The sequence below is a fragment of the Nyctibius grandis genome, chromosome 4 (genome assembly GCF_013368605.1).
Source record: "Nyctibius grandis isolate bNycGra1 chromosome 4, bNycGra1.pri, whole genome shotgun sequence".
Lineage (NCBI taxonomy): Eukaryota > Metazoa > Chordata > Aves > Nyctibiiformes > Nyctibiidae > Nyctibius > Nyctibius grandis.
Genome location: NC_090661.1, coordinates 1,223,277 through 1,249,059, shown reverse-complemented (window position 1 = coordinate 1,249,059; position 25,783 = coordinate 1,223,277). Strand labels below are relative to the sequence as shown.

At 69.6% G+C, this 25,783-nt stretch overlaps 4 protein-coding genes across 4 annotated transcripts in view; 3 read left to right on the top strand and 1 right to left on the bottom strand.

Moving 5' to 3' along the window:
• The first annotated feature begins 2,383 nt into the window (after positions 1-2,383).
• On the top strand, positions 2,384-6,703 carry RAB15 (RAB15, member RAS oncogene family). The gene is made up of 7 exons (XM_068397820.1): positions 2,384-2,507; positions 4,052-4,112; positions 4,238-4,298; positions 4,379-4,456; positions 4,537-4,626; positions 6,089-6,154; positions 6,242-6,703. Exons 1-7 carry the CDS (start codon positions 2,384-2,386, stop codon positions 6,395-6,397), a joined length of 636 nt encoding a protein of 211 aa, XP_068253921.1. The 3' UTR covers positions 6,398-6,703.
• Positions 6,704-8,125: 1,422 nt separating this feature from the next.
• On the top strand, positions 8,126-9,007 carry GPX2 (glutathione peroxidase 2). Its single transcript, XM_068397821.1, has 2 exons — positions 8,126-8,405; positions 8,479-9,007. The coding sequence occupies exons 1-2, from the start codon at positions 8,181-8,183 to the stop codon at positions 8,827-8,829; spliced, it is 576 nt and encodes a 191-aa protein (XP_068253922.1). The 5' UTR covers positions 8,126-8,180; the 3' UTR covers positions 8,830-9,007.
• Positions 9,008-9,527: 520 nt separating this feature from the next.
• Positions 9,528-11,949, bottom strand: CHURC1 (churchill domain containing 1). The gene is made up of 5 exons (XM_068397843.1): positions 11,878-11,949; positions 11,613-11,748; positions 10,549-10,619; positions 9,879-9,976; positions 9,528-9,743 (listed from the first exon to the last, which is right to left on the bottom strand). The coding sequence occupies exons 1-4, from the start codon at positions 11,914-11,916 to the stop codon at positions 9,884-9,886; spliced, it is 339 nt and encodes a 112-aa protein (XP_068253944.1). The 5' UTR covers positions 11,917-11,949; the 3' UTR covers positions 9,528-9,743; positions 9,879-9,883.
• A 1,814-nt stretch (positions 11,950-13,763) lies between these two features.
• Positions 13,764-25,783, top strand: part of SPTB (spectrin beta, erythrocytic) — a 22,726-nt gene continuing 10,706 nt past the window's right edge. Inside the window, exons 1-22 of the mRNA XM_068397682.1 lie at positions 13,764-13,873; positions 17,727-17,918; positions 18,001-18,152; positions 18,427-18,600; positions 18,720-18,811; positions 18,894-18,974; positions 19,077-19,192; positions 19,409-19,521; positions 19,598-19,785; positions 19,862-19,979; positions 20,790-20,948; positions 21,024-21,326; positions 21,814-21,964; positions 22,044-22,911; positions 22,986-23,123; positions 23,222-23,981; positions 24,063-24,265; positions 24,347-24,437; positions 24,509-24,655; positions 24,765-25,028; positions 25,368-25,583; positions 25,672-25,761. Coding sequence (XP_068253783.1) covers positions 17,771-17,918; positions 18,001-18,152; positions 18,427-18,600; positions 18,720-18,811; positions 18,894-18,974; positions 19,077-19,192; positions 19,409-19,521; positions 19,598-19,785; positions 19,862-19,979; positions 20,790-20,948; positions 21,024-21,326; positions 21,814-21,964; positions 22,044-22,911; positions 22,986-23,123; positions 23,222-23,981; positions 24,063-24,265; positions 24,347-24,437; positions 24,509-24,655; positions 24,765-25,028; positions 25,368-25,583; positions 25,672-25,761 — 4,572 coding nt within the window. The 5' untranslated portion in view covers positions 13,764-13,873; positions 17,727-17,770. The remainder of the gene's footprint in view (positions 13,874-17,726; positions 17,919-18,000; positions 18,153-18,426; positions 18,601-18,719; positions 18,812-18,893; positions 18,975-19,076; positions 19,193-19,408; positions 19,522-19,597; positions 19,786-19,861; positions 19,980-20,789; positions 20,949-21,023; positions 21,327-21,813; positions 21,965-22,043; positions 22,912-22,985; positions 23,124-23,221; positions 23,982-24,062; positions 24,266-24,346; positions 24,438-24,508; positions 24,656-24,764; positions 25,029-25,367; positions 25,584-25,671; positions 25,762-25,783) is intronic.

Genomic DNA, 25,783 nt, shown 5'->3' with positions numbered 1-25,783 from the left:
AGCACCCAGCACTGCACCCCAGCACCCAACACCGCACCCCAGCACCCAACACCGCACCCCAGCACCCAACACTGCACCCCTACACCCAGCGCTGCACCCAGCACCCAACACTGCACCCCTACACCCAGCGCTGCACCCCAGCACCGCACCCCAGCACCCAGCACTGCACCCAGCACCCAACACTGCACCCCAGCACCCAACACCGCACCCAGCACCCAACACTGCACCCCAGCACCCAGCGCTGCACCCAACACCGCACCCCAGCACCCAGCGCTGCATCCCAGCCCCGCACCCCAGCACCCAACACTGCACCCCAGCACCCAACACTGCACCCCTACACCCAGCGCTGCACCCCAGCACCGCACCCCAGCACCCAGCACTGCACCCAGCACCCAACACTGCACCCCAGCACCCAACACCGCACCCAGCACCCAACACTGCACCCCAGCACCCAGCGCTGCACCCAACACCGCACCCCAGCACCCAGCGCTGCATCCCAGCACCGCACCCCAGCACCCAACACTGCACCGCAGCACCCAGTGCTGCACCCCAGCACCCAGCACCGCACCCCAACGCTGCACCCCAGCACCCAACACCACACCCCAGCACCCAACACCGCATCCCAGCACCCAGCACCGCACCCGAGCACCCAACAATGCACCCCAACACTGCATCCCAGCACTGCACCCCAGCACCCAACACTGCACCCAGCACCGCACCCCAGCACCCAGCACTGCATCCCAGCACCCAGCACTGCACCCCAGCACCCAGTGCTGCACCCCAGCACCGCACCCCAGCACCCAGCACCGCACCCCAGCACCCAGCACTGCATCCCAGCACCGCATCCCAGCACCCAGCATCACACCCCAGCACTCAACACTGCACCCCAGCACCCAGCACCGCACCCCAGCACCCAACACCGCACCCCAGCACCCAGCACCGCACCCCAGCACCCAGCTCTGCACCCAGCGCTGCACCCCAGCACCCAGCACCTCACCCCAGCTCCCAGCACCGCATCCCAGCACCCAACACTGCACCCCAGCACCGCACCCCAGCACCCACTGCGGCCCTGCCCGTGGGGCTGCCCCGCTCTGCCCCGGGGCCCCTGCCGCCCCCTGCCCTGCTCCATCCTCAGCCCTGGGGACACCCCAGTGTCCCCTGGGTGCTCCCCCCAGTCCCTCCGTGAGGGTCCCCTGGGCCTCCCCTGCACAGCTCCCCATGTCACCCAGTGTCCCCTGCTGCACCCCGGCCGTTCCCCCTGTGTTCCCCACGCTCTCCTTGGGGGGGTCCCCAGTGCATCCCCAGATGTCCCCTCCCCATATTCCCCAGGGCATCCCCGTGTGTCCCCCGCTGCACCCCCCGTGTCCCCCCCCGGTGCCCCGGAGCATCTCCCGGTGTCCCCAACAGTGTCCCCTGGTGTACCCCTGGCTGCCCGTCACTCTGCCCCCTCCGTGTCCCCCGCGGTGCCCCGGAGCGTATCCCTGCCCGTGTCCCCTGCTGCATCCCCCGTGCCCCCCACCGTTCCCCAGAGCATCCCCCGGTGCATCCCCCGGTTCATCCCCCGTGTCCCCTCCCCGTTCCCCAGAGCATCCCCCGGTGCATCCCCCGGTTCATCCCCCGTGTCCCCTCCCCGTTCCCCAGAGCATCTCCCGGTGCATCCCCCGTGTCCCCTCCCCGGTCCCCAGAGCATCCCCCGTGTCCCCTCCCCGCTCCCCCCGGTGCATCCCCCGGTGCATCCCCCGTGTCCCCCGCTCCGTTCCCCCCGGCTCATCCTCCGGTGCATCTCCCGTGTCTCCTCCCCGTTCCCCCCGGTGCATCCCCCGTGTCTCCTCCCCGTTCTCCCCGGTGCATCCCCCGGTGTATCCCCCGTGCCCCTTCCCGTTCCCCAGAGCATCCCCCGGTGCATCCCCCGTGTCGCCCCCTGCCCGTTCTCTCCGGTGCATCCCCCGTGTCCCCTCCCCGTTCCCCCCGGTGCATCCCCCGTGTCCCCTCCCCGTTCACCCCGGTTCATCCCCCGGTGCATCTCCCGAGTCCCCTCCCCGTTCCCTCCGGTTCATCCCCCGGTGCATCCCCCGTGTCCCCTCCCCGTTCCCTCCGGTGCATCCCTCCGGTGCATCCCCCGGTGCATCCCCCGTGTCCCCTCCCCGTTCCCTCCGGTGCATCCCTCCGGTGCATCCCCCGGTGCATCCCCCGTGTCGCCCCCTCCCCGTTCCCCAGAGCATCCCCCGGTGCATCCCCCGTGTCCCCCCCTCCCCGTTCCCCCGGTGCCCGCCCCCGCCCCGCCCCGGTGCCAGCCCGGCGCGGCGGCGGCGGCGGCGGCGGCGCGTTCCCGCCCCCGGTCGCGGCGGCAGCGGCGGCGCGGCCCGGCCCGGCCCGGCCCGCCATGGCCAAGCAGTACGACGTGCTGTTCCGGCTGCTGCTGCTGGGGGACTCGGGCGTGGGCAAGACCTGCCTGCTCTGCCGCTTCACCGACAACCAGTTCCACCCCGCCCACATCTCCACCATCGGTACCGGGGCGGGGGGACCGCGAGCGACGGGCGGCAGCGGCACCGCGGAGCGGGGGAACCGGGGAAACCGTGGGAACCGGGAGAACCGGGCAGCAGCGGCACCGCGGAGCGGGGGAACCGGGGACAACCGGGCGGCAGCGGCACCGGGGAGCGGGGGAACTGGGGACTACCGGGCAACCGGGAGAAACGGGCAGCAGCGGCACCGGGGAGCAGGGAAAGCGGGGACAACCGGGAGAACCAGGCAGCAGCGGCACCGGGGAGCGGGGCAACCGGGAGAAACGGGCACCGGGGCAACCGGGAGAACCGGGCAGCAGCGGCACCGGGGAGCGGGGGAACCGGGGACAGCCAGGCAACCGGAAGAACCGGGCAGCACCGGGCATCAGCGGCACCGGGGAAGAGGGAAACTAGAGGAACCAGGGAGCCGTGGGCACCGGGCAGCTGCAGCACCAGGGAACAGGGAAACCAGGAGAACCGGGGAACGGTGGGCACGGGGAACGGGAAAACCGTGGGCACCGGGGAACCGGAGAGCCGTGACACCGGGAGCACCGGGCAGCCGTGGCACGGGAGAACGGGGGGCACCGGGCAGCCGTGGCATGGGACAACCGGGAACACCGGGCAGCTGCAGCAGCGGGGAACCGAGAATCCGTGGGCAACGGGGAACGGGAAAACCATGGGCACCGGGGAACCGGGCAGCCATGGCACCGGGGAACGGGAGCACCGGGCAGCCGCAGCACCAGGGAACCGGGAAACCATGGGCAGCGGGAAGCCATGGCACCGGGCAACAGCAGCACCGGGGAACGGGAGCACCGGGCAGCCGTAGCACAGGGTCATCGGAAAACCGGGGGTACCGGGGAACGAGGCAACCGGGGAGCTGCGGTACCGGGAAACTGGGAGCACTGGGCAGCCGTGGCACGGGGGGGACTGGGAGACCGGGGGCACTGGGCAGCCGCAGCACTGGGGAACCGGGGACTGGGACGCTGGGCAGCCCCGACAATGGGAAACTGGGGGCACCGGGGAACCGGGAGCACTGGGAAACTGGGAGCACCGGGGAACCGGGAGCACCGGGCAGCTGCAGCACCGGGAAACCATGAGCACCGGGGAGCCGCGGTACCGGGAAACTGGGGGCACCAGGGAGCGCTGGCACCAGGGCACCGGGAAACCGGGAGCACCGGGGAACGGGATGCACCGGGCAGCCGCGGCACCGGGAAACCGGGAAATGAGGAGTGCCAGGGAGCTGCGGCACTGGGGAACCGGGGGCACTGGGGAACCGCAGCACGGTGAAACCGGGGGCACGGGGAGCACCGGGGCTGGGGCCAGCACCCGCACAGTGACCCAGCACCAGGGCCAGCCGCCAGCCCTGGGACCGGCTGTGGGCACCGGGCTGCTACCGGGGCACCGGGCTGCGGCTCTGGGCACGGGGTGGGCACCTGGTTTGGCAGCACGGGGTGGGCCAGGAGAGGGTGAGGGCACCGGAGGGACCCTGGTGACAGCAGCACCGGTGATGGGGGGCCACCGGGGCACCCCGTAACCTCTCCCCACGCCAGGCGTCGACTTCAAGATGAAGACCATCGAGGTGGATGGCATCAAGGTGCGGATACAGATCTGGTGAGTGCCAGCGAGGGGGGCAAGGGGGGGTCTGACCCCCGCTAGGTGCCACCCAGGGTGGGGGCTGAGCCCTGCCACACTCATGCCGCTGGTGGTGGCACTGCCCCTGCCCTCCCCGGCTGCAGGGACACAGCGGGCCAGGAGCGGTACCAGACCATCACCAAGCAGTACTACCGGCGGGCACAGGTACGGGGGGGCCCGGCGCGGGGTGGGGAAACTGAGGCACGAGGAGGGTGTGTGTGTAAATGCCCCCCCCCCCCTCACAGGGCATCTTCCTGGTGTACGACATCGGCAGCGAACGCTCCTACCAGCACATCGTGAAGTGGGCGAGCGACGTGGATGAGGTGGGGGTGCTGGGGGGGGGTCTGGGGGGGGGTCTCTCCCTGTGGTGGGGGGGGTCCTCACGCCGCCCCCTCCCTCCCAGTACGCGCCCGACGGCGTCCAGAAGATCCTCATCGGGAACAAGGCGGACGAGGAGCACAAGAGGCAAGTGGCCAAAGAGCAAGGGCTGCAGGTGAGCGGGGGCTGGTGGGTGCCCCCGGGGGGGGGGACAGGGCCCCCCCTGCACCCCCAACATCCCCAGGCCCCCCTGCACCCCCAGCATGGCCAGGGCCCCCCCCCAGAGCCCCCTTTGCCCTCCTCAGGGACCCCAACAACCCTCCTGCAGCCCTACCTGTGCCCAGGGACCCACCCTGCACCCCGAGCATCCCCAGGGCCCCCCCCCCCCAGCATGGCCAGGGACCCCCCACCGTCCTGCAGTCTCCTCTGAAGCCAGGGACCCCCAACGCCCCCCCCCAGCCCCCAGTGTATCCAGGGACCCCCCCCCCACAGGCTCCTGCACCCCGTAGTGAGTCGAGGGACCCCCCCACGCTGCCTGTGCACCCCCAGTGCTGTTCTTACCCCCTCTGTTCCCCCCCTGGGGACCTCCAGGCCCCCCCCGCACCCCCAGCATGGCCAGGACCCCCCCCCGAGACCCCCTCGCAGCCCCAACAACCCTCCTGCAGCCCTACCTGTGCCCAGGGACCCCCCTGCACCCCCAGCATCCCCAGGGCCCCCCCCCCCCCCAGCATGGCCAGGGACCCCCCACCCTCCTGCAGTCTCCTCTGTAGCCAGGGACCCCTAACCACCCCCCCAGCCCCCAGTGTGTCCAGGGACCCCCCCCCACAGGCTCCTGCACCCCGTAGTGAGTCGAGGGACCCCCCCATGCAGCCTGTGCACCCCCAGTGCTGCTCTTACCCCCCTCTGTTCCCCCCCCGGGGACCTCCAGGCCCCCCCCTGCACCCCCAGCATAGCCAGGGCCCCCCCACCCCCAGCATGGCCAGGGACCCCCCCGAGACCACCTCGCACCCCCAACAACCCTCCCACAGCCCTACCTGTGTCCAGGGACCCCCCCTGCACCCTGAGCATCCCCAGGCCCCCCCCCCCCCCCCAGCATGGCCAGGGACCCCCCACCCTCCTGCAGTCTCCTCTGAAGCCAGGGACCCCTAACTGCCCCCCCCAGCCCCCAGTGTGTCCAGGGACCCCCCCCCACAGGCTCCTGCACCCCGTAGTGAGTCGAGGGACCCCCCCACGCTGCCTGTGCACCCCCAGTGCTGTTCTTACCCCCTCTGTTCCCCCCCTGGGGACCTCCAGCCCCCCCCCGCACCCCCAGCATGGCCAGGGACCCCCCCCCGAGACCCCCTCGCACCCCAACAACCCTCCCACAGCCCTACCTGTGTCCAGGGACCCCCCCCTGCACCCCGAGCATCCCCAGGGCCCCCCCCACACCCAGCATGGCCAGGGACCCCCCCCAAAACACCTAGTGCCCCCCTGTGCCCCCTGCACCCAGTGCCCAGCCCCAGGGGATGCCCCTGCGCCAGCCCCCCCGTACTCCCCCCGGGCAGCACAGCTCGTCCGTCTGTCCGTGCACATCCTGGGCGGGGGGACATGGGTGGTGACCCCCCCCCAAATCACGGTGCCACCCCCTCGCCCCGCAGCTGGCCAGGGAGTACGGGATGGATTTCTACGAGACCAGCGCCTGCAGCAACCTCAACATCAAGGAGGTGCGGGGGGGGCCAGGGAGGGGTCTGGGGGGGTTTGGGGGGGTCAGGGGGGGGTCCCCAGCTCACCCCCCCCCTCCTCTCCCGCAGTCCTTCACGCGGCTGACGGAGCTGGTGCTGCAGGCGCATCGCAAGGAGCTGGAGGGGCTGCGGGCACCCCCCTGTGCCCCCGCCCTGGCCCGCCTGGACGAGGAGGAGCAGCCCCCCCTGGGCAGCGAGGACAGCCCCAAAGCCTGCTGGTGTTGAAGCCTGGACCCCCCCTCTGACCCCCCCCCAAACCGGGCTGTGCCAGGGCGGGGGGACATGGTGCGGGATTGGGGTGTCCCCAATGGAGGGGAGTGGGTGGGGGGTGACCCAGGACCCCCCGTGGGGATGGCATGGCAGGGGTGCCCCCTATCCCGGCACCCGTGCTCCCCCTCGGTGTGCGGGGTGGGGTGGGGGGTGTCACGGGTGCTGGTGGCACTGGGATGGTGGTGGGCACTGGGATGGTGGGCGCCAGGATGCTGGTGGCACTGGGATGGTGGGTGCCAGGATGCTGGTGGCACTGGATGGTGGTGGCACTGTGCCCACCCTGTGCCCGTGGGACCCCCCCCCTGGTTTTACACACACGGTTTGCAGAATAAAGGTGATGCTGGAGGTGGCCGGTGGCTCTGGTGCTGCCACGGGGGGCTGTGGGCATGGTGGTGGCACGATGGCTGTGAGCTACCAGAGCCCCCTGGCACACCAGGGCGGCCGCCACGGGCAGAGCCAGGCTGCGGCAACCCGAGCGGGTATCAATAATTGAGGCTGTGCCGCTGCCACCGCGACGGTGTCCCGTTTCCTGGCTGGGCGACGGGTCCGTGGGGCACCGTGGCCACCACCGCTGCCCGGCTGGGCTCAGCCCCGGTGGGGACAGGGCTGTCACGGTCAAAGAGGATGGTGGTGGGCACTGGGATGGTGGGCACAAAGATGCTGGTGGCACTGGGATGGTGGGTGCCAGGTTGCTGGTGACACTGGGATGGTGGGTGCCAGGATGCTGGTGGCACTGGGATGGTGGGCGCCAGGATGATGGTGTCACTAGGATGGTGGGTGCCAGGATGCTGGTGGCACTGGGATGGTGGTGGGCACTGGGATGGTGGGCGCCAGAATGCTGGTGGCACTGGGACAGTGGGCATGAGGATGCTGGTGCACTGGGATGGTGGTGGGCACTGGGATGGTGGGCACCAGGATGGTGGTGGGCACCAGGATGGTGGTGGGCACTGGGATGCTGGTGGCACTGGGATGGTGGGCACCAGGATGGTGGTGGGCACCAGGACGCTGGTGGCACTGAGATGCTGGTGGCACTGGGATGCTGATGACACTGGGATGGTGGGCACCAGGATGCTGGTGGCACTGAGATGCTGGTGGCACTGAGATGGTGGTGGACACTGGGATGGTGGGCACCAGGATGATGGTGGGTACCAGGACAGTGGTGGGCAGCGCAGGAGCTGGATGTGGATGCTGGCACTGGGACCAGTGGGCACCGGGACTGGTGGGCACTGGGGGAAGGCAGCAGGCCGCAGGGTGGCAAGCACAGGAGGCCCCAGGGGTGACGGGGGACGCCAAGGCAGCCCCAGGGAAGGAGACGCGCTGGGGCACCCATGCCCCATGGCACCCCACCTCCTCCACCCCGCACAGCCCCAGCTCCCGGAGTCCCGTTATCCCCCGACTGCCTGGGGTGTTCCCAGCCCTCAGCATCCGCCCGTGCCAGGCTGGTGGCACCGAGCCCCGCGGCATCCCACAGCGCGCGGGCACGGGGCAGAGCGGCCGTGCCACGCCATGAATTATTGAGGCAGGTAGGAGCATCACCTCGGCCCCGCGCCACCTGCGCCCTCCCCTGCCTCTTCCTCCCCGCCTTGGGTGGGTGCCAGCGGGCGGGATGGCTCCGGTTTCTGCCAAGTCACCGTGAGGCGAGGAGACCTTTGGAGCTGGCACATCACGTGGGCACCAGGCAGCCCTTAAGGTGCGCCCAGAGGCACCGGGGGAGGCAGACACACGCGCGCCCGCAGCCATGAGCGTCCCCATCGCCAAGTCCTTCTACGACCTGAGTGCCACCTCCTTGCAGGGGGACAAGGTGGACTTCAACGTCTTCCGGGGCCGCGTGGTCCTCATCGAGAACGTGGCGTCCCTCTGAGGCACCACGGTGCGGGATTACACCCAGCTCAACCAGCTCCAAGCCCGCTACCCCCGTCGCCTGGTCGTGCTGGGCTTCCCCTGCAACCAGTTTGGCTACCAGGTAAGTCACGGTGGTGTGAGGAGGGCAGGGGGAGGACGTGGCACAGCCCCATCTTTCTCCTTCCCCGCCGCAGGAGAACGGCACCAACGAGGAGATCCTCAACAGCCTGAAGCACGTGAGGCCGGGGGGGGGCTTCGAGCCCAACTTCACCCTCTTCCAGAAGTGCCAGGTGAACGGGCACGACACCCACCCCGTCTTCGCCTACCTGAAGGCTCACCTGCCCGCGCCGGCCGACGAGGCGGCCCAGCTGATGGCCGAGCCCCGCTTCCTCACCTGGAGCCCCGTGAGGCGCTCCGACATCTCCTGGAACTTCGAGAAGTTCCTCGTGGGGCCCGAAGGGGAACCTTTCCGCCGCTACAGCCCCCGCACGCCCACCGCCCAGCTGGAGCCCGACATCCAGCGCCTCCTCAAGCTGGCCAAGTAGGGCTGGCTACGGCGTCCCCCCCACTCTTTGCCACTTGCCACCCCCCCGGGATGGCCCCAGCTCTCCGCCGGGTGACGGTCCCCTCTGAAACTGCCACAAGGAGGGGGCTCGATGGGGGCAGAGCGCCGGAGCCACCGGGGCGTCGTGGGCTTGGTGGCAATAAACGAGCCGGAGGGAGCGCGCCCGTGTCCGTGTGGTTTGTGGGGGACAGCCAGGGACAAGACCCCCCCCCGGGGAAGGCAGGAGGAAGCAGCCCCAGGGTGCTGGATCCGGGAAATGGGTGCTGCGGGGATGGAGAGGTGCCAGGAGCTCCCCGCGGGCGTTGCTGGGGCTGGGTGCCAAAGGCAGCACCCCACCCCACCCCAGGGGAGTGATTTTGGCAGCCGTGGCTCACCCAGCTCCTTCCCACCCCAGGAACGTGCATCCCCCGGTGGGGCAGGGCTGGGTTACACCTCCCACCCCAGAGAAACCGGCCCCGGGGGGGTGCAGTGACCCCATTGAGTCGCTTCTCAGCAGGGTTGGGGAGAGCACGAGGAGCAGAGCGGGGTCTGGGATGCAGGGGAGGAATCCCACAGGCTCCCGGGCTAGGAAAAGCCCCCCTGACCCCTGCACTGGCCCCCAACACCCTTCACCAGCTATGGGGAGCCCAGGGGGGGGTGAAGCCCACCCTCAAAGCGCTCCTGCCTGCACCACCGAGCTGTAACACACCACATTTATTGCCCCACACACATGGGCTCCTGAGGCAGGATGGGGGGGGACATGACATCCTTTTGGACCCCTTTTTGGGGTGACAACATGCTGGGCCCCCTTCAGGTCTTCAGCACAAGGGGGGGCTCAGGCTGTGGTGCTTCACCCCGTCCCTGCAGCCGGGGTTGGAGCCACAGGGCAGCGGGCACGTGGGAGCATCATCCAGGCTGGAGGTTTGGAGAAGAGAGTCACGTAAGGGACAGTGCTGTCCCCAGGGATGCCCGTGCCAGGGATCCAGGGATGTCCCGGTGCCGCGGCGCTGCACGGTGGGGAGCAGGGAGGGAGGTCCCAGGGGTACAAACCGGCTTCAGAAGAGCGGGGTCATCTGGCGGGGGTCGTCGGGCAGGATGCTGATGGAGTCCTCGGCCCGGCCGCAGAGCAGGCACAGCATGGTGTACTCCTGCGGTGGCACAGGACGGGGGGGCACTGCCAGAGCCACGCTCTGCCACGGCCCCACGCTGCGGGCACAGCCAGGGAAACGTGAGCCAGGGCCGGCACCCGATCCTCAATTGCAATCAGAGCTGGGGGATCTCGTTTCAGCCCCCGCCATGAGCCCCCCTGGCTCCCCCTCGCCCATTTTCCAGCGTTTAGCTGCTGAATAGGAGATGTGCCAGGGAGGAGGGGTGGGAGAGCCACAGGGCCCTGTGCCACGCAGCCACCTTTTGCTGCTCCGCACCACGCACATCACTGCTGCTCCCACGCAGGGGAGCAGAGGTGAGCTGGGCTGTCCCCCATGAGGCAGGGACTAGTGCCATGGGGCTCCAGGTAGCCCCCAGCAGAGGGATGTGGCTCAGAAACCTTCGAGGCTGGCACCATGGCTCACCTCTGAAGCAGCCTGGCTCCCTCCAGGGCAGGCAGGAATGAGCAGGGCTGCCTGGGCACGGGGTGGGTCTGGACACCCGGAGGCAGAGGGACATCTCCGGGGGGGCCCAGAGGGGCTGGGGGGGGGACACGCCGCTCCCCTGGGTGTACCTGGTAGTCGTCCACCACGCTGAAGGTGTACTCGTGGCGCGCGATCAGGTGGTGGCAGTTCTTGCACAGGTCTGCGGAGGAGAGAGGACAGCGGGTTAAGGGGCTGAGGGGACACAGCTGCCAGCCCTGGTGCCACTGTCCTTGGGGTATCCCCCACCCTCTGTGCCACCCTCACCCCCGGGGCACTGACCCCTGCACTCCTCAGGGTGGGTCCCAGAGCATCAAACCCCCCACTTCCCCCCCGCCAGCACCTAACCCCCCCCTTAACAGCCATCACCTCCTTGCCACCCCCCCATCCCCAAGCCTTCAGATCCCCCCCGGGCACCACCTCCCCAGCCCCTGCCCCCTCAAGACCACCAACCACCCCACCCCCAGGGCCCCCCCCCAAGTATCAGGCCCCCAAATCTTCCCTCTCCAAATTAACCCTCCCTCAGGCATGTCCTGCCCCACGAGCCCCAGGCCCCAAAGATCCCCCTCAGCCCCAGGCCCCCCCTGAGCCCCAGGCCCCAAAGATCCCCCCCAGGCCCCAAGGGTCCCCCCAGCCCCAGGCCCCCCCTGAGCCCCAGGCCCCAAAGGTCCCCCCCAGCCCCAGGCCCCCCCTGAGCCCCAGGCCCCAAAGATCCCCCCCAGGCCCCAAAGGGCCCCCCAAGCCCCAGGCCCCAAAGGTCCCCCCAGCCCCAGGCCCCCCCCAAGCCCCAGGCCCCAAAGGTTCCCCCAGACCCCAAAGGGCCTCCTCAGCCCTCAGGCCCCCCCCCAAGCCCCAGGCCCCCCCCAAGCCCCAGGCCCCAAAGGTCCCCCCTGACCCCAAAGGGCCCCCACGAGCCCCAGGCCCCCCCCAAGCCCCAGGCCCCAAAGGTCCCCCCCAGCCCCAGGCCCCAAGCATCCCCCCCAGCCCTCAGGGCCCCCACGAGCCCCAGGCCCCAAAGATCCCCCCTGACCCCAAAGGGCCCCCCCAGCCCTCAGGCCCCCAAGGTCCCCCCAGGCCACCCTCGAGCCACAGGCCCCAAGGGTCCCCCCCAGCCGTCAGCCCCCCCCCCAAAGCCCCCAGCCCCGCCCCGGCGCACGGTCGTAGGTGACGATCTCGTCCCCGCCGTGCAGGCCGGCGGCGCGGTTGCCGAGCAGCACGAAGTCCCGGCGGCCGCACTGCGCGCAGCCCACGAAGTTGAGGAGGAAGGAGCCGCCCTCCAGGCAGGTGGTGCCCTAGGGCGGCAGCACGGCGCTGGGGCCGGGGCCGGGACCGGGGCCGGGGCCGGGGCCGGGGCCGGGGCCGGGGCCGGGGCCGGGGCCGGGGCGGGCACCGCGGCCCCCCCCCGCCCGCCGCGGCCTTACCCGCTCCGGGTACTCGGTGCCCACGCAGCCCCCGCACATCCCGCCGGTGCCGCCCCGCAGATCTCGCGAGACTTCCGCGTCGGGGGCGGGGCTTAGCGCCGGGGGCGTGGCTTAGGCCGCTAACCCCGCACGTGGGCGTGGCTTAATGACTATATATGGTACGTGGGCGGGGCTTTAGTGGAGGGGGCGTGGTGTGTGCGGATAGACCCGCCCAGTGGGCGTGGCTTAAGTGTATTTATGGGCGGGGTTTGTGCTGGAGGGGGCGTGGCTTCGTGAGGAGGGCGGGGCCAGCGGCGGCCCCCGCCCGGGGCAGGGTTAAGGGGAGGCGGGTGCGGGCCGGGCTGTGCCCCCCCGGAGCCCCCAGGGACCGGGACCACCGCGGGCAAGGTGGGATGAGAGGGAGAGCGGCTGGGGGCTGGGCTCTGCAGCCCCCCGCAGGCAGCCAGGGCTGGCTGGGGGCAAGCAGGGCTAACCGTGAGGGTGACTGGGAGCATCTGGGGCTAGCTGGGGGACACCTGGGCTAGTGAGGGACACCTGGGCTAGTGAGGGACACCTGCCAGTATCTGTGGAGTGCCTGGGGCTAGCTGGGAGACACCCAGGGCTAGTGGGGTACACCTGGGAGCATCTAGGGCTAGCTGGGGGACACCTGGCAGTATCTGTGGAGTGCCTGGGGCTAGCTGGGGGATACCCAGGGCTAGTGGGAGACACCCCAGGGCTAGCTGGAGGGTGCCTAGGACTAGCTGAGGGGCACCCCAGGGCTAGCTGGAGGGTGCCTAGGGCTAGCTGGAGGGTGCCTAGGAGTAGCTGAGGGGCACCCGAGGGCTAGCTGGAGAGTGCCTAGGAGTAGCTGAGGGACACCCCAGGGCTCGCCAGGAATGCCTGGGACTAGCCAGGGGTACTTGGAGAGAGCTGGGGGACATCTGAGCTAGTGGGGGACAGGCAGGGCTAGTTGGGGAACACCCAGGGCCAGCTGAGGTGCACCCTGGGCTGTCTGGGGGCATCTAGGACTAGCTGGGGGACACCTGGCAGTATCTGTGAAGTGCCTGGGACTAGCTGGGGGACACACAGGGCTAGCTGGAGGGTGCCTGGGACTAGCTGAGGGACACCCCAGGGCTAGCCAAGGGTACTCGGGGAGAGCTGGGGGACATCTGAGCTAGCGGGGGACAGGCAGGGCTAGTTGGGGGCCACCCAAGCCTGGCTGAGGGATGCCCAGGGCTAGTTGGGGAACGCCCAGGGCCAGCTGAGGTGCACCCTGGGTACCTGGGGGCATCTAGGGCTAGCTGGGGGACAGCTGGGCTAGCGGGGGACACCTGGCAGTATCTGTGGAGTGCCTGGGACTAGCTGGGGGACACCCCAGGGCTAGCCAGGAGTGCCTGGGACTAGCTGGGGGACACCCCAGGGCTAGCCAGGAGTGCCTGGGACTAGCTGGGGGACACCCCAGGGCTAGCCAGGAGTGCCTGGGACTAGCCAGGGGTACTTGGAGAGAGCTGGGGGACAGCTGAGCCAGTGGGGGACAGGCAGGGCTAGTTGGGGGACACCCAGGGCCAGCTGGGTTGCACTTTGGGCTAGCTGGATGGTGCCCCGGGCTAGCTGGGGGACAGCGGGGGCCCACCGGAGGCTGGCTAGGGGGCTCGCTGGGGGGCTAGCCCGAGCTACCGGGGGCCGGCGGAGCCCCGCCCGTGGCAGCGGGGCGCTGCGCAGCCCGGCAGGTGCCGGTGGCGGCGGCGGCGGCGGCCGGGGGGGGCCGCTGTGCTGCATTGCGGGGCGGCCCGGCCCCGCCGCCGTCCCCGCCCGCCTCCGCCCGCCCTCCCGGGGGGAGCGGGGCTATCTGGGCCGGGCAGCGCCGCTGGCCCCGGGCAGGAATGTCCCTGCGCGCCCAGATAATGTTATTTATATCGCGGTGTAGGGCGGCTCCGCTCCCCCCGCCCCGCTCCGGTCCCGGCTCCGGCCCCGGGGCCGCCGCCGCCGCCGCTCGTCCGCCCGCCGCCCCGCGCAGGTGAGAGCCCCGGTGGGCACCGGGATGCGCCGCCTCCGGGGGGGGGGAACGGTGGGCACCGGGATGCGCCGCCTCCGGGGGAAGGGGAGAGGAGGGGGGGTACCGGGAGGCGCCGCTCCCCGGGGAGAAGCGGCGGGCACCGGGACGCGCTGCCCGCCCCGGGGACACCGGGTTGGGGGTGGTGGAGGGGGGGGTGCTGGCTCCGTGCGGCACCGGGCACGGTCCCGGGGGGCTGCGGGCGCGGAGCAAAGTTTAGCGGGGCCGCGGGAGCCCCTCCGGGGGGGCTCAGCACCCCGTTCTCCCCCCGCGGCGGGGGGCCCGGTGTCCCCCCGTGTCCCCCGGGGCTGCTCTGCCCGCTGGGGACACGCGGCTGCCGGGAAGGACGGGGCGGGCGGGTGGCGGTGACGTGCTGGGGACACCCTGGGGACACTCTTCCCCCCCCCCCCCCCCGGTGCCAGCCCCGAGCGGGGTCCCTGCGCCGCTCCTTGGCTCTCCCGGTGCCACCAAACACGTGCCGGTGGGACGCGGTGGGCAAGCTGGCTCCGGAGGTGACGTGTGGGGCACGTCACCCAACCCGCTTCGACCACCAGTTTTTAGCAACTGGGGAAACTGGAGTTACTGGGAGGAGTTTTGGTGCTGCCGTGCCCTTGGGCCACCCGGCGCGGTGGCAGGAGGATGCTTGTGGGCAGGCGTCGGGCTGGGGGAACTCTGCCCACACCCCTATAAGCCAGGGGGCCACCTGGGCTGGTTGCCCAGCTCCCCTTTCAGGGTGGCTTTTACCTTTGTAAATCACCAGCTCCCGGAGTCAGGGGATTGCGGTGCCCTTTGTGCCGCTGGATTAAGCCAGCGCGGAGCGTTTGAGGGGTGGCACGCAAAGGAGAGCCCTGCAACCCGGGTGGGTGCTGGCATGGCCCCCCCCGAGAAGAATTTTGGAGCTATGGGGTGTTTTTAGGGGCCTGGCTGGTGGTTTTGGGGTAGGCGAGGAGGTGCAGGGGGGCAGCTCCGAAGAAGGGAGCGGGGCTCGGCCCGCGCCGTGCGCAGGGGAGGCCTATTTATAGCCAAAAAATGTGTGTGGAGTGTCAGCACGTGTGCGTGTGGCCGCTCGGTACGCCGGCGGGTTCGGTGACATGGGACACCGCTGGCACGGCTGGCATCCGCACCCACTCCGGCCCCGGGGAAACCCAAACCTTCACCCGCCGCGTGGGAGCGCGGCCGGAGCGGGGCACCGCCGGGCGGAGGAGCTGTGCCGTGCCGTGCCCAACGACGCCGTGCTGTGCCGAGCGGCCGTGCCGAGCGGGGCCATCTGCTCCCGGCCCTGGCCGCGCGCCTCAGAGGCAGGCGGCTGTCGGGGGGCCGCGGGGATGCCCCCCAGCTCCCACCGGGAGCGTGCCTGACCGCTGGCATGGCGGGGGAGCGAAGCAGCTGGGGCGATGCCGGGCAGCGGGTGCCCCGGGGACATGCCAGGCTGCGGGCGGAGGTGATGGGGCACCTATTTTGGGGTGTTTTGGGGGACCCTGATGTGCTCTCGTGTGCCAGCAGCCAGTGTTTCGGCAGCACCCTGCCGTGGTGAGGGCTGAGCCGGGAAGGGGCTTGTGGGTGGTGGGTGCCAAACCCTGGTTGCCCTTGGGGTGCAGGGGGCACCTCGGCAGCAGCACGGTGCCAGCCCCTCGCCGGGAAGTGCTGATTCACGGCGCTGAGCCGCTGGCCGGGGAAAGCACCGCTGCCCTGGCCGCAGGGTGCTCACGGCGGGGCCGGCGCCCCGGTGCTTGCGCTTCCCTCGTGCCGAGAGGGTGGCGGGTGCCGGTGCCGGCGTGGCTCTGCCATTGGGAAGCGCCGGTGTGGCAGAGGGAGATTTAAGGGGTCAGCGAGCACCCGCGCTCGCCACGCACGCTGGCGGCTCCCTGGGGCCCCGCTGTGGCTGCCTTCGGCGCGATCCCCTCCTCCTCCTCCTCCTCTGGTGCTCACGGCCGTGGCCCCGCTGTTGGGGTGGCCTGGGGGAGGCTTGGCCAGGACCGAGGTGCCCCTCCGGGCTGGCAGCACAGGGCTGGTGCAGAGACCCGACACAACTCGGCACACCCAGCCCGTCCGCAGCGCCCGGGCAGAGCAGCTGCGGTCCCTGCAGTGGTGGGGTGGGGGGTCCCCACATTTGGGGGCTTGGCTGTGGGACAGGAGGGTGAGCCCGGGGCCGGCTGGCAGCAACGTGGTGCCGTGGCACAGAGGGCTCTGGGCCCCCCCTTGCACGCTCCTGCACACACTGGCATGGCCTTGCACGCTCTCACGAGCCTGCTTGCACATGCTTGCATGTGTTCGCGTGTCCTCGCTTGCACATACACGCTCCTGCATGTCCTTGCTCGCATGTGTGTGCTTTTACACGCTCTGGCACGCTCCTACACGTCCTTGCTCACACGTGCATGCTCTGGCACGCTCCTACACGTCCTTGCTCACATGTGTGTGCTCTTGCACGCTCTGGCATGTTCCTACACGTCCTTGCTCGCATGTGTGTGCTTTTACATGCTCTGGCACGCTCCTACACATCCTTGCTCACATGTGTGTGCTTTTACACGCTCTGGCATGCTCCTACACATCCTTGCTCACATGTGTGTGCTTTTACATGCTCTGGCACTCTCCTACATGTCCTTGCTCACACATGTGTGCTCTTGCATGCTCTGGCATGCTCCTACACGTCCTTGCTCACATGCACATGCTCTGGCACGCTCCTACACGTCCTTGCTCGCATGTGTGTGCTTTTACACGCTCTGGCATGCTCCTACATGTCCTTGCTCACATGCACATGCTCTGGCACGCTGCTACACGTCCTTGCTCACATGTGTGTGCTTTTACACGCTCTGGCACGCTCCTACATGTCCTTGCTCACATTTGTGTGCTTTTACACGCTCTGGCACGCTCCTACACATCCTTGCTTGCACGTGTGTGCTTTTACATGCTCTGGCACGCTCCTACACGTCCTTGCTCACATGTACATGCTCTGGCACACTCTGGCACGCTCCTACACATCCTTGCTCACGCATGCACACTCTGGCATGCTCCTGCATATCCTTGCTCACACGTACACACCGTTGCACGCTCCCTCATGCCCTCGCACGCTCTGGCACACGCTCCCCCGTGCAAGCCGGCTCCCCCGCCGCGGCCCTGCCTGCGCCGCTGCGATTAGGGCGCAGGGACGGGGCCCAGCCCAGCCCTGCCGACACCCGATAAAGCTCCCCTGCCCGCGGGGTGCCCGGGGGTCCCCGGGGGCTGTCACGGCTCATGGGGACACGATGGCTTTGGGGGCACCCGGGGCTTCCCCCCGCTGCGCCGTGCGGCCGAGGGCTCTGGGGGGTCCCAGCCGGGGTGGTGGCCATGGGACCCCCAGCCCGGCTGCCCTCACCCTGCGGGGGCCCCAGCAGCCTCCTCCCGGCCGCCGCCAGCTGCTCGCCGGCATTTTTAGATACGGGCCACGTCCTATCGGTGTCTCAAATGTCCCCGGGGGTGGGCAGCCCCCCCCTGCCCGCAGCTGTCACCCGCTTTGTGCCACAGCGAAGCCCCTCCGCGGCGCGGGCGGTGGGGTGGGTGCGAGCGGCACCCGGGGGCACCCCAGGGGTGGGGGGGACGCCCTGGGGACCTGGCGCAGGGTGCTGGGTGGGCAGGCAGGACCTGGCTAGTGAAGCCCCGCTGTAAGTAGCCATTGGCATGGGTCCGTGCGTGCGGCACCCAGGTGCCCCCCAACACCTGGTTGGAGGCGAAGATAAATCCCTCTGAGCAGCTTAACCCTGAGCTGCAAATCCCCGCGCGCGGCGGGGCCGGCGAGCCGCCGCGGCCACGCCAATGCCCACGGCCCCCCGCTCTCCCCCAGGGGCCTGGTAGCCGACGGCCACCCAGCCGGGGGACGCCGGGACCATGACCTCAGCCAACGACTACGAGCAGCTGGAGCTGCAGCAGCAGTACAGCCGCGTCAACGTCCGCTGGGACGCCTCCGACGATGAGCTGGACAACGACAACAGCTCGGCGCGGCTCTTCGAGCGCTCCCGCATCAAAGCCCTGGCAGGTCAGGGGTGGGTCTTGGGTTCCCCTCGGTTCTCCTGGGTTGTCCTCGCCGCCGGTGCCACCGCGGCTCGCTCTCGTTGCAGACGAGCGGGAGGCCGTGCAGAAGAAGACCTTCACCAAGTGGGTGAACTCGCACTTGGCTCGCGTCACCTGCCGCATCTCGGACCTCTACATGGACCTCCGGGACGGGCGCGTGCTCATCAAGCTGCTGGAGGTGCTCTCAGGAGAGCTTTTGGTAGGACTTCTGGCCATCCCATGCCATGCCATCCCATCCCATCCCATCCCATCCCATGCCATGCCATGCCATGCCATCCCATCCCATCCCATCCCATCCCATCCCATGTCATCCCATCCGATCCCATCCCTGGTGCTCCACCAAAGCTGTTGACCTTGGCATTGACCAAGGCTCCACCAGAGCTGGGATGGCAGCAGGGACGTGGGGGTGTGCCCGGGCAGGGGTGGAGGTGCCCGGTGTGGAGGGGAGGGTGCTGAGCACTGTCATGCCCCAGCCCAAGCCCACCAAGGGCCGGATGCGGATCCACTGCCTGGAGAACGTGGACAAGGCGCTGCAGTTCCTGAAGGAGCAGCGGGTGCACCTGGAGAACATGGGCTCCCACGACATTGTGGATGGCAACCACCGCCTCGTCCTCGGCCTCATCTGGACCATCATCCTCCGCTTCCAGGTGGGGCCGGGTGGGTGGGGGGCACCCCATGGCTCAGCACCCCATGGCTTGTTCCTGAGCAGGAGCCCTCCTCCATGGATGTCTTCTTCCAACCCCGGGATGTCCTTCTTGCCCCCCAGATCCAGGACATCATCATGGAGACGGAGGAGGGCCGGGAGACACGCTCTGCCAGGGACGCGCTGCTGCTCTGGTGCCAGATGAAGACGGCGGGGTGGGTAGTGGGACCCGCACCCCACCGTGCCGGGGACAGGGGGTGCCCGGAGGGTGACGGTGACACCCTGTCCCCATCGCAGGTACCCCCACGTGAATGTCACCAACTTCACCTCGAGCTGGAAGGACGGGCTGGCCTTCAATGCCCTCATCCACAGACACAGGTAGGTGGCACGGCGGCAGGCACCGGGATGTGCTGGGGCAGCGGTGGCACCAGAGGGTGTCCCACGGCTGTGCCACCACCATCCTGCGCCCTCTGTCCCCAGGCCCGAGCTGGTTGACTTCCAAAACCTGACCAAATCCAATGCCCGGCACAACCTGGAGCACGCGTTCAGCGTGGCGGAGCGGCACCTGGGCATCACCCCGCTCCTCGACCCTGAAGGTGAGGCTGCTGCTGCCCACCCTCCTGCCTCAGTTTCCCCATTACACCCTGGGACGTGCCCCATGGAGGGACAGAGGTTTCCACCCCGTAGAAGGGGGGTCTGGGTGGGGGGACGTGATGAGGCCATGGTGACCCATCACCGCTGGGGCTGGGGTGGCACCCTGGGGTGGTGCAGAAGCCAGGTCAGGACTGAAGCCTCTCGCTCACGCCGGGCAGATGTGTTCACGGAGAACCCTGATGAGAAGTCCATCATCACCTACGTGGTAGCCTTCTACCACTACTTCTCCAAGATGAAGGTGCTGGAGGTGGAAGGCAGGCGTCTGGGCAAGGTAGGGCACGGCGTTGGGGTGTGGGGGGTCCTGCCAGGGTGCTGGCACCCAGTGCCCACCACCGGCCCCACCGCAGGTCATCGAGCATGCCAAGGAGACGGAGCGGATGATCGAGGGCTACGGGGGGCTGGCCTCCGACCTGCTCACCTGGATCGAGCAGACCATCGCCTCCCTCAACAGCCGCAGCTTCGCCAACTCGCTGGCCGGGGTGCAGCACCAGCTGCAGGCCTTCAGCACCTACCGCACTGTGGAGAAGCCCCCCAAGTAAGCACCCCCCCGGTGCCCACGCGGTGGTGGTGAGCACCCATGGGTGTCCTGGGCTGAGCTCTCTCCGGGGCAGGTTTCAGGAGAAAGGCAACCTGGAGGTGCTGCTCTTCACCATCCAGTCGCGGATGAGAGCCAACAACCAGCGCGTCTACACCCCGCACGAGGGGCGCCTGGTCTCCGACATCAACCGGGTACGGGGCCCGTCACGGTGGCCTGGCCACGTGCTGTGCCATGGGGACATGTGGCTGCTCCCACGGCACCTTGTGACCTAGGGGCAGCTCTTCCCCCAGTATCTCCAGGGGCTTTGCTCCCTGGGCTGTCCCAGGGCAGGTCAGGGATGTCCTGGGGCAGTTCAGGTCCATCTCGGGGCAGTTCAGGTCCATCTCAGGGCAGTTCAGGTCCATCTCAGCACAGACTGGATCTGTTCTAGAGCAAGTTGGGTCCATCCCAGAGCAGTTCGGGTCCATCCTGGGTTGGGTCCATCTCCTGGGGCAGGTTGGGTTCATCCCAGAGCAGTTCAGGTCCTAGGGCAGTTCGGGTCCATCCTGGGATGGGTCATAGAGCAGGCTGGGTCCATCCTAGAGCAGTTCAGGTCTTAGGGCAGTTCGGGTCCATCCTGGGATGGGTCCATCTCCTGGGGTAGGTTGGGTCCATCTCCTGGGGCAGGTTGGGTCCATCCCAGAGCAGTTCAGGTCTATCCCAGGATGGGTCCATCTCCTGGGGCAGGTTGGGTCCATCCCAGAGCAGTTCAGGTCCATCCTGGGATGGGTCCATCTCCTGGGACAGGTTGGGTCCATCTCCCAAGGCAGTTCAAGTCCATCCCAGGACACACTGAGTCCATCCTGGGGCAGGTCAGGTCCATCCCAGGGCAGGCTGGGTTCCTCCAGCCATGCTCCCCCACCCGTGGGTCACGTTGGGGTTCACCAGCAGAACAAGACATGGGTGGATGGGGTGGACATGGGATGTGGGTGCCACCCCTGTCCGGCGCCACCTTCCCCCAGGCCTGGGAGCAGCTGGAGAAAGCGGAGCACGAGCGGGAGCTGGCGCTGCGCACCGAGCTCATCCGGCAGGAGAAGCTGGAGCAGCTGGCGCGGCGCTTCGACCGCAAAGCGGCCATGCGGGAGGCCTGGCTGAGCGAGAACCAGCGCCTGGTGGCACAGGTGAGACCGGGGACACCCGCCCTGGGGACTAGGGTGCCCCACCAGAGCCTCACCACGGGCTTTGTGCCGGGGCAGGACAACTTTGGCCAGGACCTGCCTGCGGTGGAGGCGGCCAAGAAGAAGCACGAAGCCATCGAGACGGACACGGCCGCCTACAGGGAGCGGGTGCAAGCCATCGAGGCGGTGGCAAAGGAGCTGGAGGTGGAGGGCTACCACGACATCCAGCGCATCAACAGGCGCAAGGACAACATCCTGCGGCTCTGGGAGCAGCTCCTGGAGCTGCTGGCCGCCCGGCGCCAGCGCCTGGAGATGAACCTCGCCCTGCAGCACCTCTTCCAGGAGATGCTCCACAGCATCGACTGGATGGATGAGGTCAAGGTGAGCCGTGGGCGTTGGGTGCAACTGTGGGTGGGGTGTGCCTTGGTCCCACGGGGCAGGGCGTTGGTGGGACCCAACCAACCTGGAGAGCTGTCGTGGAGTGGGAGTCAGCCTCTTCTCCCACGCAACTAGCGATAGGACAAGAGGACACAGCCTCAGGCTTGGCCAGGGGAGGGTCAGGTTGGACATGAGGAAGCATTTCTTCTCAGCAAGGGTCATTAGCCATTGGAAGGGGCTGCCCAGGGAGGTGGTGGAGTCACCATGTCTGGAGGAGTTTAAGAAAAGCCTGGCCATGGCACTTAGTGCCCTGGTCTAGTTGCCATGGTGGTGTCAGGGCAATGGTTGGATTTGATGAGCCCAGAGGGCTCTTCCAACCTCATTGATTCTGTGACCCCCCCTGGAGAGGCAGACGAGGTGCTGGTGGTGGCTCTTGGATGGCAGTGGGTGCCGGAGCCGGTGGTGGGTGACGGCCAGGGCTCTCCCGCAGGTGCAGTTGGCATCACCTGACTCCGGGAAGCACCTTCTGGAGGCGGAGGAGCTGCTGCAGACCCACCGGCTGCTGGAGCGTGACATGGCCCTGCAGGCGGAGAAGACACGGGCCATCAGCGCCGCCGCCCTCCGCTTCGCCGACGCCAAGGGTAGGCATGGTGGGATGTGCTTGGACCTGGGGAAGCCAGGACGCCCCGCTGATGGGCGCCCGCCCCGCTCCCCGGCCAGGCTACCGTCCCTGCGACCCCAAAGTGATCCGGGACCGCGTGAGCCACCTGGAGCTGTGCCGGCGGGAGCTGCAGGCGCTGGCAGCGCGGCGGAGAGCCGTGCTGGAGCAGTCGCGCTCCCTCTGGACCTGCCTGTGGGAGCTGGACGAGGCGGAGGGTTGGATCAAGGAGCAGGAGCAGCTCTACTCCTCGCTGGACTTCGGGAAGGACCTGCCGGGCGTGCTGCTGCTCCAGCGCCGGCACGCGGGCTTCGAGGCCGAGCTGCAGAGCCGGGGCGAGCGGCTGGAGCGGGCGCTGGCGGCGGGCGAGGGGCTGGCGGCGGCGGGGCAGGCGGCGGGGCGGCTGCGGGAGCGGGGGGCCGCGGTGCGGGCGCTGTGGGGGCAGCTGGAGGAGCTGGCGGCTTTCCGCCGGCGCGGCTTGAGGGAGGCCGAGGGCTTCTTCCAGTTCCAGGCGGAGGCGGAGGAGCTGGCGGAGGGGCTGCGGGATGCCCGGCGGCGGGCGGCCGCCGAGGAGCTGGGCCAGGATGAATCCCGCACCCGCGTCCTGCTGCGGCAGCACCGGGAGCTGCTGGAGGAGCTGGCGGCGGCCCGCGAGCAGCTGGACGGGCTGGCCCAGCAAGCCGAGGGCTTCCCCCCGGAGCTGCGGGCTGGCCCCGAGGCGCAGAGCCGGCTGGCAGCCCTGCGGGAGCTGCAGGCCGAGGCGGCCGGGCTGGCCGAGCGGCGGGGCCGCCAGCTGCAGGACGCCCTGGACCTCTACACCGTGTTCGGGGAGAGCGACGCTTGCCACCTCTGGATGGGGGCCAAGGAGACGTGGCTGGGGCAACCGGAGGTCCCCCAGGCGCTGGAGGACCTGGACGTGGCGCAGCACAGGTAGGGGCACCCGCCATGGCGCCCGTGGCCGTGTCCCGAGCTGCCACCCGTTCTCAGCCTGGCTGTCCCCGCAGGCTGGACGGGCTGGAGCAGGACATGGCCACCGTGGCTTCCCAGATCGCCGCCGTCAACCAGGCAGCCGACGGCCTGCTGGCCAGCGGGCACCCCCGCAGCCCCCAGGTCCGGCAGTGCCGGGAGCAGCTCAACGAGAGGTACGGTGGTGGGTGACACCAGGGCGAGGGGGTGATGCCGGGGCGGTCAGGCTGGTCCCCACCGGCCACATCTACTGTCACCCACCTCCACCCCTCAGGTGGGACCGGTTCAGGGCGCTGGCGGCCGAGCGTCGCCGGGCGGTGGGCTCGGCCCTGCGCCTCCTCAACTACCGTCTGGAGTGCGAGGAGACCCGGCAATGGCTGCAGAGCAAAGCCCGGGCCGTTGAGGCCACCGCCGAGCTGGGCCGCGACCTGGCCGGCGTCCTGGCCACCCAACGCAAGCTCTACGGCATCGAACGGGAGCTGGCGGTGGCCGAGGGCCGCCTGGCCGCCCTGCGCTCCCAGGCTGAGCGCCTGGCCCAGGAACGGCCTGAGGTGGCCGGGGAGGTGGCCAAGCGTCTGGCGGCGGCGGTGGCCGCCTGGGAGGAGCTGCAGAAGGCCCTGGGCGAGCGGGCGGCCTCCCTGGGGGAAGCCGGGCAGCTCCGGAGCTTCCTGCAGGACCTGGATGACTTCCAGGCTTGGCTCTTCGGGGCCCAGAAAGCCGTGGCGGCCGCCGACGAGGTGCCGGCGTCTTTGGCCGAGGCGGAGGAGCTGCTGCGGCGGCACGAGGCCGCCCGGCGCGACGCGGAGGAGCACGCGGCCGCCTTCGCCGCCTTGGTGGAGGCGGGGGAGAGGGTGGTGGGCGAGCAGGACGACCCCCAGTACGAGGGGCTGCGGCAGCGCCTGCACGGCGTGGAGGCCGGCTGGGCCGCCCTGCGCAGGATGGCGGAGGCCCGGCACCACTCCCTCGCCCAGTGCCGCGACTTCCAGGAGTTCCTCCGCGATGCCAAGCAGGCGGAGATCCTCCTCACCAACCAGGTGGGTGCCCAAGGGGGGGTCCTTGGTTCTCGGGTGCCCTGAAAAGGCGCTGACACCCCCGCCATGCCCCCCTTCCCCCAGGAGTACGCGCTGGCACACCTGGAGCTGCCCCCCACGCTGGAGGGCTCGGCCGCCGCCCTGCGCCGCTTCCAGGACTTGCGTGCCGGCGTGGAGAGCAGCGCCGAGAAGGTCCCCGAGGTGGTGGCCAGTGGCACCAAGCTAGTGGCCGAGGGGAACATCTTCTCTGAGAAGATCACAGAGAAGTGCCGGGCCCTCCAGGAGCGGTGAGTGTGGCGAGGGGCCGGCGGGCACGCGGGCAGGGGGGTGGTGGGGCTGACGCTGCCTGTCTCTGGTCACCCTGCCAGGCTCGAAGCCATCATGGCCAAGGCAGAGGAGGCGTCAGGTTTGCTGCAGGACAACCACGAGCTGCAGACCTTCCTGCAGAGCTGCCGTGAGGTAGGGATGCGGCACGGCTGGTGGCACCAGTGGGTCCCTGCCAGCCCAGCCCTGACACCCCGCGCCCACAGCTCGATGCCTGGGTGGAGGAGAAGATGCTGACGGCACAGGACGTCTCCTATGGTGAAGCCCGCGGCCTCCATGGCAAGTGGCAGAAGCACCAGGCGTTCATGGCCGAGCTGGCACCCAACGAGGGCTGGCTGGAGAAGGTCGAGACGGTGGGTGCTGGCACTGGAAGCCTCAGTGCCCCCGGGCTGGGCGGGAGGTCCCTGTGGTGGTGTGGAGCCACGCCGTGGTGGCCACCAACCTCTTGGGTGTCGCTGGCAGGAGGGGAAGGAGCTGGCGAGCCACAAGCCGCAGTACGGTGAGGTGGTGGCCCGGCAGCTGGGCGAGCTGCAGGGGCGGTGGGACGGGCTGCGCGGCGCCGCCGAGGAGAAGGGCCGGCGGCTCTTCGAGGCCAACCGCTCGGAGCTGTACGCCCGGAGCCACGGGGAGCTGGCGAGCTGGCTGGGGCGGGCGGAGGAGGAGCTGCGCGCCGCCGAGCAAGCCAAGGACCTCACCGCCACCAACCTGCTGCTGAAGAGGTTGACGGTGGGTGGTGGCACCGCCGGGCGAGCGGCTGGGGGGGCGGAAGGGTGGTGGCACCTCGCCCTTTCCTTTGGGTAGGGGTGAGCTGCCCGCCGTTTGGGGTGGGGGTCCAAGGTGTCTGTGCCATGCCGTGCTTTGCCGTGCTGGGACATCCCACGTCAGCCCAGGCTGTGCCATGATGTGCTGTTAAATGTCATCCTGTACCATGCTGGGTCATGCCATTACATACCATCCTACGGCATGTCGTGCCACGCTGTTACATGCCATGTCCCTGCATGGGGCTGGGTGATGCCTGGGGGGTCCCCAGCTCTGCCCCCTGGTCACCCAGCCCTTCCCCACCAGAGGCTGGAAGAGCAAGTGAGAGCGCGGATGAAGGAGCTGGAGGAACTAGAGTGGCAGGGGCCCCATCCTGCCGGGGACGTGCCGGACGCCGACGGGCACGAGCAGAGGCTCCGGCAGCGATTCCTCGACCTGCTGGAGCCGCTGGAGAGGAGGAGGAAGGAGCTGGAGACCGCCAAGGCCATGTACCAGCTCCGGCGGGATCTGGAGGACGAGACGGTGAGCATCCTCGCCGCGGTGGGGTCCGGCGTGCCGTGGGGCACCCGTGGGTGCTGCGCGGTGCTCAGCGGGCGCTCTCGCCCCGCAGCTGTGGGTGCAGGAGCGGCTGCCCCTGGCGCAGTCGACGGAGCACGGCACCGACCTCCCGAGCGTGCAGCGCCTGGCCAAGAGGAACGAGGTGAGCCCAGGCGCGGCGGCCG

Excerpts from the sequence above, each read along its gene's own strand:
- CHURC1 (XM_068397843.1), bottom strand. The coding sequence starts at position 11,916 with ATGTGCGGGGGCTGCGTGGGCACCGAGTACCCGGAGCGG. Across the intron at positions 10,620-11,612 it reads CGAGATCGTCACCTACGACC|ACCTGTGCAAGAACTGCCAC; the intron begins GTGCGCCGGGGC and ends TCTCCTCCGCAG. Across the intron at positions 9,977-10,548 it reads GCGTGGTGGACGACTACCAG|GAGTACACCATGCTGTGCCT; the intron begins GTACACCCAGGG and ends GTGCCACCGCAG.
- RAB15 (XM_068397820.1), top strand. The coding sequence starts at position 2,384 with ATGGCCAAGCAGTACGACGTGCTGTTCCGGCTGCTGCTGCTGGGGGAC. Across the intron at positions 4,113-4,237 it reads AAGGTGCGGATACAGATCTG|GGACACAGCGGGCCAGGAGC; the intron begins GTGAGTGCCAGC and ends CCCCGGCTGCAG. Across the intron at positions 4,457-4,536 it reads GGGCGAGCGACGTGGATGAG|TACGCGCCCGACGGCGTCCA; the intron begins GTGGGGGTGCTG and ends CCTCCCTCCCAG.